Below are 12,006 nucleotides of genomic sequence, written 5' to 3'. Positions count from 1 at the left end.
GGGGGGGGGAGAAACAAAAGTTAAAAAGTAAAAAATAATATAAAAAACAATGTAAAAAACAATGTAAAAGTCCATATGTTTGTGCTTATAAGTATATATCCATGACGTGCAGGATATTGTACTGTAATAATTTAACTGAAAAAACTATAAAAATATACATTATTTACATAGTACAGATATATATAATAAGGTACGGATAAGGTTCAGAGAGAAAAGTAAAATGCAAATTATGTACTGTGTGTGAGATTGTCCATCATGTCGTCCGGTTTGTGTTTTGGTTGAGGAGTCTCACTGTTTGTGGGTAAAAACTCCTCCTGAACCTTTCTGTTCTTGTTTTCAGGCTACAGAGGCGCTTTCCTGACCTCAGTAGCTTGAACATCTGCCACCCTTCTCCAAATCTGTGCCCCTACCTGGCCCCCCCAACAAAAGTTTTCTAGACACGCCACTGCTTTAAAGTCTTCAGTGTCAAAACAGACATGTAATTGATTTATAAAATATATATAAATATTTGGACAGAGACAACTTTTTTCTCATTTTGGTTCTGTACATTACCACAATGAATTATATATATTTGTTCTGTTCCAGCATCTTCAGATATTCTTACCATTAGATGAAGGTCTTCCTGGGTGGGTCCTGGCACCTCAAAGCTTTCCCAGGTGTCTGCTGAGCGCTGATAAACCAGCTTAGTCCCTGCTACACTGTACTCGCCTGGAACGCTGATCTTCCAGTTTCCATTAATCAAAAACTGGGAGCGTCCATTCTGCAGGGCTGTGCAAGGGAAGAACAGGTCATGAGAATGAAGGAAAGACTGGCATGTCTTTCCATATCAAAGGAAACAGTTATGTTTCCTTATCAGTGGGTGAAGTTGAGGCAAAGGCCGGATGCCAGAAGCAGAAATATGGCGCCTGACTATATATGGCAGCAGTGACTCCTGGAGGGGAGAGATTTTCCATGACATGGATGGAAACAAGTACCTTCACCTGTCTTAACCAAGTGGTCAAATAAAGCCTTTATGAGGGTCTCTTTAAAGACAACAGCGCATTCTGTTTCAGGGCGTGTTTTATTTTGGTCTCATAAACTGTGATGAGAATAGATGCCCTTGGTTATTTTGCTGCCTGGGAAACGTTCAGAGGGTCCAGAAACCAAATGGGACCGTCAAGCCCACTGTCTCCAGGGAGAGGAAGCCACGGCATGTGTAGACCTGAATTATAAAACTGATTTACACTGCAGCTATGAAACAGTGATGCAAAGAGACTGCCATGGAATTAAGCTGAAAGTCAAACGCACAGCAGGCCTGGTGTGTGTAAAAGAGAGACAGGGAGAAAAAGCGGCTCTGTAGACGGATTCTTACCAAGATAATTCCTGCTGTTATCAGTGACTCGGATGTGAGTTGCTCCAGCAGGGATCATGGCCACTTCATTGTATCCAAAAGGCCCGCCTGACAGAGAGAGTAAAAGCTTGGTTTTAATTGGATTTCTTGCACCACATTCAGAAAAGGCCATTTTTTTCCAATCAACTACACAAATACAACACCAACAGCAAGCTTGGATACAAAGTACCAGGAAGCCAGGAAACAAGAAAATCCTAGAAATCATCTAAAAGAAGCTTGTTGGTTAAACAATAATCCCACATCTGCCTCTGGGATTGCAGAGAGAGTTATGGCTCAGTCTGCAGGTTGAAGTGTTTAAATGGTAAATGGCTTTACTTATATATACGGTCCAAAAAAAAGGATGTGTCTGTAATGTTAAAGCATCTTCACGTTCAAGTCATCTTACAAGACCAGACCAGCCTCCTGACAGAAATCAACCCCTCAGTTACTTGTTTAAACTCTTTTATTAAAAACTAAATCACCAACATCAGATTACTAGACTACCACTTTATTAGAACCAGTCCATTTACCATTTTAGTGCCATGCTAAACAAGCAGTCACAAAGTTTAAACATTTTTTTTAAACATCTTAATGTTTTTCTATCATTTAGAACTTTTTTCTCATTTATGTATGTGAAAATTCCACAAAATGCTGTGGATGCTATCCTAACCCCACCCTTAACTCTAAATGGTCACATGGTGGATACCAAAAACCTGCTATGCATTACTGAATGTTATTTGAAAGGATATAAACTTGCACATCTCCAGACAATTGACTGTACTATTATCCTAGTTTGATACATTCAGTCATTTTTCAAACATAATAGATATTTAGAAGCATTCAGACTGTACTGTGCACCTGATACTCAGGGTCTACCTTTGTGTAACTGAGCAGTCAGTAAGTGCTCTGTAATCAGTGACTCACAGAAAACCTGGATTATTAATTACATGATTATAGCTTTTAAAAGAGCTTGCTGTACACTTGCAGGCGATGGTTTGTAACGTGTCATTATAAGACAAACGGGATCTGTAATGTCAGTAATATTAAACCTAATTAAGCACAAAGAAAAAGAAATATGGACTCTAAACTCCCAACCATTCCTTACAGACTGATACTTCAAGAAATAGAAAAAGTCTCAGGTGTGTCCCCGAGCGCAAAGCATCAACAGCATGAAGCTCATTTTTCATGACGTATAAAGAGTGTCTCACTCTGGTTTTTCTTTTCACCAGTTTCGGAGAAAAACTATTCTCGAGGTGAATCTGCAGGGCTTTATGATGATATAGTGTTTTGAAATGTCAAAGTGGCAGGCATGTGATCAGCGATGAGCTCTGGGCCACGTGCATTTGGAGCTTGGAAAGAACCGTTTCGTGCTGCCCCATCGGCCCTCCCTCCACTGGTGAAGGAAAGGAAAAAGAGCCCTTGGAGGCTGCTGAGTCACCCAAACAAAGCAGCCTTTATCAGTCGTGTTCTTCTTTCTCAGTCTGAGCCATTATGGGCCAGGACTTCATCTATCACCTCTGGTCTGCCTACACAATGAGCTGTGAGAGAGAACCACTGTTACAGAGCCAAAGTGACACGTTTGAGGTGTTAGGCACTTTGTAATTAGGTTTAATTCCCCAGAATCTGGTGCTTATTTTTTGTTTATTTCCATCTATTATTCTCAGACCATTAATGTTTGAGAATAACATGAAAGCTCTGTATTATGTTGAGGTTTCCATTCATTAGATGAATGCTCCCAGCTGAATAGGAATGCCCCCTAAACAAACCTCCAAACTCACATGAGTTAAAAAGTAACTATTCTGAAGATAAAGCAGCCAACAAATTCCAAAACCTGCCAAAAATCACATCAAAATGTAGCAAAAGTGCCTTAAACGTGCAAGGCCACTAGATGGCAACTGGTGTTTTTGCAAAAAGAATTTTGGTTAAATACCAATACTATGAAGTCTATGAAGTCTTGACCTCTGTATACACAGACTATTCCATGGTTTGCTCACCAGCTGATGACTTACATTGACATTTGAATTCTTAATTCAATTAAACAGGGCAAACAATGCAGTATAATACTGCAACACAGTGTGTGGGATTTGTCTGCAGTATACGGGGGAACATAGCACACAGATGCAGGATGAAGTCAAGAGGCTGGAGATGAACTTGAAGAACATGTGTCCAAGTCCAAGCTCTGCCTGCTGCTTTGTTTTTGCTCTGTTTAATAATTGAAATACATTTTGATGTGATTAAATTTCAAAGTAAACTGAGTTAGAAACAGTTTGTTCGCTGGCCGGGTTTAAGTAGTGAATACTTGTGTTTTCTAACCTGTTATTTCTCTTTTCAGATAGAGCATACAAACAAACTTCTGAAATCCTCCTCCCAGCATGCAGTCATAGCCCACATTATCCTCTCGAGTACAAGTGCTGATGAAGGTAGAACATGTTGTGGTGGCACCGAGCCAGAATAGCCCAAAGAACTTTGTGTTCTTCCTCCTCTTTCCTGAATCAACTGTAATTTTGTAGCTGTTGTTAGCTCGATTCCTCCTGGAAGGCAGCCAACTGCTTTTATTTGGTAAATGTGTTGCCATGGTTAATGTTCACTTCATCAGGGAACAGTTCCCTGAGCTTGAATGACTAATAGCATTTGGGTAGGAAAACACAAAGGGGGGACTGGAAATATCCCCACGCTGTGTTGGCATTTCAGTCCTTATTACTCTGTGTGTGTGTGTGTGTGTGTGTGTGTGTGTGTGTGTGTGTGTGTGTGTGTGTGTTTCCTACCTGCCTCCAGACTGTTGCTCTGGTACACACTCTTGTGGTGTAGGCAGGTGGCGTTGTGTCCGCCACACACCATGCAGGCATCCACCTGCTGCTTTGAGCCTAAGATGAAGTCACAGCCAGGTTTCTGTGATAAACACAGACAAACGCTTTGAGAAGGACAGTTTGCTTTGACTTAATGTCGCTCCTGTTTTTCCTAACAGCGTGCATTTTCTGCGGAGAAGTAACCTTTCTTTTGGCCTTTTCTTTGCCATGTAGTCACCTCCAGCTACTGCCGGGCCTCAGCTCTCTTCACTCTTCCTTTCTTTCTCGTATTTGCTTCTCTCTGTCATTTGCTTGCTCTTACAAACATTTACTTTGTGGAAAAACTGTACCCCAGTGCCTCAACAGGGCAGAGTGGGTTGGAGTCGTCTCTGTAAATGCCAGAGTAAAGAGCAGCGAAGACGAGCAGGATGTTTTATGGTGTGTGAAGAATCTGTTGCTAGAAAGACGACAGTGGCTGCGCTCTTCTGTGGTCTCCATTTCTGCTGTGCAACCCAATCAAAGAGGTTCCTACACTAGAGATCAATAATCTGGAGAACCTATTTAATCAAAAACACATGATCTGTTTGCACAGAAGAAGACATGGATGCTGTGACATTTAGGCATGAAAGCAGATTGACAAATTGAATGGTTGAAGTTGTTGCTGAGCAGCTCTTCTAAAGTCTAGAACTGATACGGTCAGTTCACTGTTTGGTCATTCAACAGGAAATGAACAATCAGAATCAGTAATTTAATCATTTATGTCATCCAAAGGATGACAGCTTTCCCACTGGTAACCTCCACAGCTGAAGAGAAAACTATTCTTTTTCTTAAAGTCAAAACTAATCAAGTATCAAAATCTGCAGTTTCTCAAGTGGCCACTTGAGGCAGGCGAAAACAAACCAGCCAATCCCGATGGACTCTCCATTCCAGCCAAAGACAATAAACCCACTTTGGGGTTGGATCAGGAGGGCATCCAGGGTAAAATCAAACATGTGGTGCTGCCTGCTGTGGCTAGGGAGCAGCTAAAACATAGCTAGTAATTGCAGAATGAAATAATTTCTTAAACTGAAAAGAGTTTAGATAATTTTGTGTGGTGTACATTAAAGAAACACCGCAGTTTTAGCTGTGAAGGAGTATCTACACTTACACTGCACACATACGGTCCTGTGTTCATGTGTTCACCTGCCTGAACTCAGTTTGTTACCTGCAGGACTCCACGAGCTGCAGGCTGCATCTGCTTCTTGTTTCAGGCCCAGGGCAGCTCTGACCTGGGCCAGCACAAATCTGTGGCCCATAAATCCTCTTATATGTGCCACACGCAACATGTGAGCATGCTCACACACAAATACACACGTATGCACATGCAGCATATGTAAACATAGACACAAATTAATCCTTTGTGGGCTGTGTAAAAATAGCTTCAGCAGTGAGCGTCCTCCCTTGCAGCAGATGTGTCTGCTGAGTGTTATATATGCATGTCCCAACAGCACACGGGCTCCAGGACCCACGAGACACACGTTTGTTTCCTACCCAGTCCCCATCCGTGTGAGGGTAGGAGAGGTGAGAAGGGGACAGGCTACATGTGGGATTGTGGAGAGCTCAGCAGAGCCATAATGCTAACTGAAGGCTGCAGTCTACACTGATGAGAGAACTGTGGTCCAAACGCACAGCATGGAGTTCACTTCTCCAGAGAGCTCCAGTGAGACTGGTCAACATCACTTATGCCTCAACAGAGTGGAGCTGAAGGCACAAGAGACTCGGGCCAGTTTTCTTTTGACATCGCCGTCATTTGAAAGCTTGGATGAGTTTTTAAGGATTTCTGTTTCCAGAAGTACAGCTCCTGTTCATTTTTTCCATAGACATGTGACTGAGTGCCGGAGCACCTCAGATGACTGAATGGACACATATCTCTCTTCAAATAATATTTATTTGATAGAAAAGTGAAATTATTTGTTTTTTAGTAGAAAAGGAACAAAAATTAACTGTAACTCTCAATTTAGCACAAAGCATCCACATATAAAATCAAATTACTGTATAATGACTTTAAGACATGTCAATAGTTTAACTTTTAGACTATAGCGTGGTGAGAAAATATCCTGATTTTTGCATTCCTGGTATAGACCGGACGTGACATCTGCAGTCCAGTCACAGGTGTGAAAATCAAGTGCCCATATTAGGAATATCCCCTCTCCGTGACATCATACTGACCCAAGAGCAGGAAAAACTACCTGAAACAGACTGAACTTCGTATCTGAATCCTCGGCCATGTTCAACATAAGCATCTGGCATTGCTTATGACAGAAAACAAGGAAATCCATAATAGGTCTGCTTTAAATCTTCTATGCGGTAAACATAGGAAACACTGACACACACACAGACCGGGTACCACTCACCAGGCAGCGTCCGTTCACACACACTGCTCCTGAGTCCTTGTCGCAGGCTGTGCCGTCAAGCACTCGGCCAAAGTTGAAGTAGAAGTTGTGACCCAAGGCCAAGCAGCTGAGTTCACAGGGGTTAGAGCCTGGCAGAGAAGATATTCAGTCAGTGGCTCATTATAATATTATGGGAAAATAGGTGAAGCAAAGAGGCAGCGGGGGAGGTGACTGAACAGCAAAAACAACCAGAACATGGAGAAAGAGAGCAAACTGAACGAACAGCAACAAAGTCCTGGGATTTAACTTCCAGTAGGCCACAGCAGGATGTGCGAGCTACACGGCTGCCACAAACACACAACCTACAGGTGCGTACAGCTGCTGAGCTTTTTTATTGTTTAGCTACAGTCTGTATGGGCCTTAAAAAACACAGTCTCTGCACATCCACGAGCTATACATCTGAGTCCCTGGAAAACAGAAAAAAAGCGCTGTTTTATATGCTCATCGAGGCTCTGAATGTTATTGGGGAACACTTTTTAAATTCATCTCCAGACATTTTGCTGTAGTTTGTTATATTCTACACAGATTAAGCCCAAAAGACACATTAGGATAGACTTTTCAGCTCACTGTGGATTTTTGATACGCACTAACTTGTTTGATGGGTTTTATTGAAGATTTGTGGTTTGTTATGTATGATTAACAAAGAAGGGAACATATTGACACAGTCAAACTGTGGGAAACTGACTTCCTTTTGCGCCCTTACAGTAAACCATTTCATTTTACAGTCGTGGTTTAAATTCAGTGTTAGGACCGAGCAGGCTGCTTATGGTGTTAGTGTGGTGCCATCTGTCCCATCACGATGCCCACAAGTAGTAGAAAAACTGTATTTCAAATATATCTGGTCTAAAAGCCACGAGTGCCCAGGAATTGCTTTATTGGTGTGCAGGCTTTTTTGTGTTTTCTAGTTTTAAAACGTGCTTCTGAAGACAACATAGAAAAAAGTCTCTCTTTCAATCCATGTTAGATATCACTCTTCTCCTCAGAGGCCTGTAGATCGAATAGGAACGTTCGCTGGCTTTCAAGGAAGCATCTTTTGAAAGAAAACCATTTTTCCTTCAATCTGGTGCTTAAATGATGCCTGTAGAGAGTAAACTGTGGGCTTAGAAAATTTTCATACATATATAAAAACCACACATTGCATAAATGAGCCATCTGTCTCAGCATTCATATGGTGACTCTATAACAAGCCACGTGGGACTAGTTACATCCAAAACTGATCTCTTCACTGCACAACAAAAACAACAACATATACTGAAGAAGTCTTAAGTAGGAAGAGGGTGAATCATCTCACTGACCTCCATGAAAGGTGGTCCATCTGAAGGAGTTGCCAGCCACCAGCGGCCTGTCATTAAAGGCAGCACACTGCATCTCTCGGAAATCCTCCGAGCCAGGGGGACAGTCCTGCACACACACAGACACACAGCATCAACACCCTGACGTCCTTGAGGATGAACCTTTGTTACGACCATGCCATACAATATAGGCTTCACATCGAAGGAACCGTCTACCTGATTTTGAACTCTCTCAGTGAAACCGTTTTGATTGCTACACTGTAACAATTACTCTGCATACAGAGACACATTATTGCTTTATCGTGAAGCGCAAACAGTGGCAGGACCGCCGCTGCGGTGCAGACACAGGTTAAACTGTCAGTGAAATTCCAGATCACACCCTGAAAGTCGCTGATCGTTATACCCTGGACATTCCTTCACGAGCAAACATTAGCCATTGCTCTACAGTGTTTGCATAAAATGTGTGCGTGTTTTTTTTAAATAAAGACCAAAAGCCTTTTTGTTGAAAGAACCTTGGTGTTGCAGATCTTGTACTGTCTGGGATCTCCTGCACATGGTCCACCCACTGGATTCCTGGGACACAGAAATAAAAGAGATGTATAGGATTAGGTAAGAGAACAGTAGGAAACACTGTGGCTTAAAAATGTTAAAATATAAATTTCATATCCCTTCAAAAATCTCTATGAAGGTTTTTCTGAAAAAAAAAGTCTGACTGAAACGTCGCATAAAATTTTGAAAACTGTCCGTATTTTCTCCCGTGCTAACCTTGTGATGCAGGTGCGTGACCTCACAGATGCTCCGCCCCCACAGGTGCGTGAGCACACAGACCAGCCGCTCCATGTTGCCCACTCATTTCTGAAGTGCAGCTGCCTCCGTGTGCGAGCTGGACGCATCGACGAATCGTTGCTGTTAGGACCCCACGCCGAAATCCAAGAGGGCTGGAAAAAAAGCATAAAACAGAGAGACAATTACAAAGACAACTTTAAGAACAGGTAACACAAACATGAGAGCAGGACACTGGGAGAAGATCAGGTAGACACCAAATGAGTGTACACGCTGAAACCTTTTATCAAATGTAGATGGAGTATTTGTATTGGAAGCATTAGGTTTCTATCATATCTCTCTGCAGTTATTTAGGTCACAAGAGTCACAGTAACAGATGCTGGTGTTGCAGTAACACATGTTGCAACCTATGTATATATTCTGTGGTAGGGCTGTTCGATATAACGATATATATCGGATGATGATATAAAAACATCTATCGTTTCATTTTACTCTATTGTTTGTTTCGTGGTGTCGCAAAATAAACTGTTTACAGCGTTTTGATGGTCCCTATAGTGGCTATATTAATTTATTAAAGTTCTCTCTTTCTCTTATATTTAATATAACCACACTACAGACGGACAAGCGCCTGTTTTTATGCGTTGTGGTTAACAACAACGATGGTAACAGCATCGCGTGTCTGCTTGTTTACAGAAAATGTTACATTTTTGTGATTTATATCGTTATCGGGACGATAGAAATCTTATATAGGGATATGAGATTTTGGTCATATCGCACAGCCCTATTCTGTGGTTATAACCAGAGAAAAACTTCTTTAGTTCACAGTATCTGCAAAGAAGTTTAACTATAGTTGTGGCACTAATCTACAGGCACAGGCATTCTTTATCTATGCATTGGCTGTTTAGAGCTTTGTGTGCTATTTTCTTCCATGACATGCTTCTTTCAATCTAAAAATGCTCCATTTACACATGTAGTCTTAGTCTGAGCGTTTATGCAAACGTCAATGTCAATGAATATTTATTATCAGAAACTGTTGGTGCCCAGAGGTTGAACACTGACTTTCCTAGCCACAAACACGTTTCCATCCTATTTTTATTCCTCTGTGACTGGCTCACAATCATCTTGATCCATGTGCTACTGTGTTATGTTTTTTTAATATGATCTTTCTTTGAACAATGTTTAAGTTCTTACTGAGAGATTGAAAGTGCAGAAACAACACGACTCCCTGCTCTGTTGTTACTGTGCTCTGCTCTGCAATCACTCTGCACTCATGTCCTGCATGTTCAAAGCTGTTAGGTGGCAACTGGCCACTGTCAGCAACTCCGAGTCATTTGTGTCGTGCATAAGGGAGAAAGCAGAGAATGATGAAATATCGTTTGTGGGAGGGAAAATCCTGGAGCCAGATAAATCTATTTAAAGAGCAGACGTATGAAGAACAACAGTCAACCTTGTGAGCCTGGTGGATCAGGATCAGCGGAACAATAAAAGTGATTAGACAAACCTCAGTGCTGCTCCTCAAACACATTCCACAGTTTCTGCCCTGGAGGACGACTGAAACTGGCAGCATTCCCACTGGTTGCTCATACTGCACACACACGTTTAACTCTTTACACACATGCAACAGCTGCAGCAGACTCGCTGTCATGGATGGCTGAAGCCACAGACAGCAAGTACACAAAACATGTCAGACGGAAAGTTGGTTACATGTATTTAAACTGATTCATATCTACAATATTTAAACAACACTGAAGATTACATTTGAAATAAATCCAAAAGAGGCAGCATGTGCACTGAGAGAGACAAGCTGAAGAAAAATGATTTCAAACAGTTATCTAATAAAGACTTTATGCCAGCATGCCGACGATTTGTCACGTCCTGAGGCGTTCCATGGGAAAGCTAAAGGTAACCTTCCGCGTCCCCATGACACGTGCCCGATTGTGGATGGAATCCAATAGAAGGATGCTGCCGGCGGTAGCTCACGTTCCAGCCATGTATTCCAGCCCTAACCCTAACCTCATGCCTAACCTTGTGTGTTTTCCAAAGCAATTCATGATGAGAAAGTAAAATAAATGTACATTGTAGATTCAGTCCAAATGGTTCTCATGTTTCCTTCTGTTTCAAACGCATAACATAGGAACGTGTTGGGGGGCTGAAAGCGTAACATACCGACGATTTGTCACATGGCATCAGATGTTACGCGTTTGGAGTGAGAACGTGTTGCTTATGCATGAGTATGTTTCTTAGTAAAAGCATCATATAGATTTAAATCAAATATTAATTTAATGATCTGGCTCTAATTTAACAGTTGCACCAGGTTATGTGGCAAACAAGATGATTATTACAACCTCAGTGTGCTACTCTTCACTGTCATAACATTTTAAATGGTGTCAGTATTGCAACAAAACAACACATTTACTGAGTTTTACTGCAACAACAACAAAAATGGATGTTCACAAATGAAACAGAAAACTCTTTGTATGCAGCTGATGTTGCACCACGTCTGTGTCGGTTCATCCAGGTCCTGGTTTAAGTTTAAGGAGCAAGAAATCCAACAGACTTCTTTAGGTTCCGTGAAGACGTTTCACCTCTCATCCAAAAGGGAGTCTTCTTCACTTCTAAAACCAAAGAGTGGCAATGTGATGAGGCTCATGATTAATCTGAACTAGGTTTTAAATACTGCGGACATTTGGTTTACGTGACAAAAAGAAAACAATAATGGATTGACCTCCCCAGAGCTTGAACCTCAAGCAAAGAAGATCTTTGCTGTCCTTCAAGAAGCCTGGTGAAGAAACAAGAAGAAAGCCTGCCTACACCAGTGCAGGCTGTGTTGAAGAACAAAGCTTTCCTGCTCATGAGAAAATGTCAAACTCTGGTTTGGCTGTTATTAAGATAAACTTTAGTGGAAAAAGGACCCAGGCTACTAAACAAAGGCTGATACGTGTGTAAACCAAGATCACTGATGTTAATTCAATTATACACAGCAAATTCAAAAGTGTTAAATGTTTTGGTGTTAATAGTCTCCTTGCAAAAGTAGAGTTAATTTTACTCTAAGCAGAGTCACATTCTTTTAATGTAACTCTGAGGTGTAAAATGATAGTAGTTAAAATCGAGTGTTAAAAATGAGTGTTTCTCTGTCAAATCTGGAGGTGTTACAATGGAAACATTAACTTTTGACCTCTTAACTCTGAACTCCTACAGGGGCTATGACACCAACAGAGTAAATTCACAGACTCCGCCCCCAGCACGGCTCCAATCGAAGCTGAAGTGAAGCCGTTTCAGAACATTTTGCTCTACATATTTGAGTTGTTTGCCATGCTTGGTAAGTCATTTTTTCAAAGATTGTT

The 12,006-nt window shown here is 41.5% G+C and overlaps 1 protein-coding gene across 1 annotated transcript in view; it reads right to left on the bottom strand.

Moving 5' to 3' along the window:
* The window catches only part of adamtsl5 (ADAMTS like 5), a 61,354-nt gene that overhangs the window by 12,784 nt on the left and 36,564 nt on the right, over positions 1-12,006 (bottom strand). The window contains exons 3-9 of the mRNA XM_005746685.1: positions 8,645-8,817; positions 8,392-8,452; positions 7,883-7,988; positions 6,549-6,676; positions 4,135-4,258; positions 1,352-1,438; positions 605-768 (exon numbers count right to left, since the gene is read on the bottom strand). Coding sequence (XP_005746742.1) covers positions 605-768; positions 1,352-1,438; positions 4,135-4,258; positions 6,549-6,676; positions 7,883-7,988; positions 8,392-8,452; positions 8,645-8,817 — 843 coding nt within the window. The remainder of the gene's footprint in view (positions 1-604; positions 769-1,351; positions 1,439-4,134; positions 4,259-6,548; positions 6,677-7,882; positions 7,989-8,391; positions 8,453-8,644; positions 8,818-12,006) is intronic.

The sequence above is a fragment of the Pundamilia nyererei genome, unplaced genomic scaffold, assembly GCF_000239375.1.
Source record: "Pundamilia nyererei isolate P.nyererei 1_Seehausen unplaced genomic scaffold, PunNye1.0 scaffold00181, whole genome shotgun sequence".
NCBI classification, from domain to species: domain Eukaryota; kingdom Metazoa; phylum Chordata; class Actinopteri; order Cichliformes; family Cichlidae; genus Pundamilia; species Pundamilia nyererei.
Note: the sequence above shows the minus strand (reverse complement) of the source record. Positions and strands in the feature narration are given on the sequence as shown.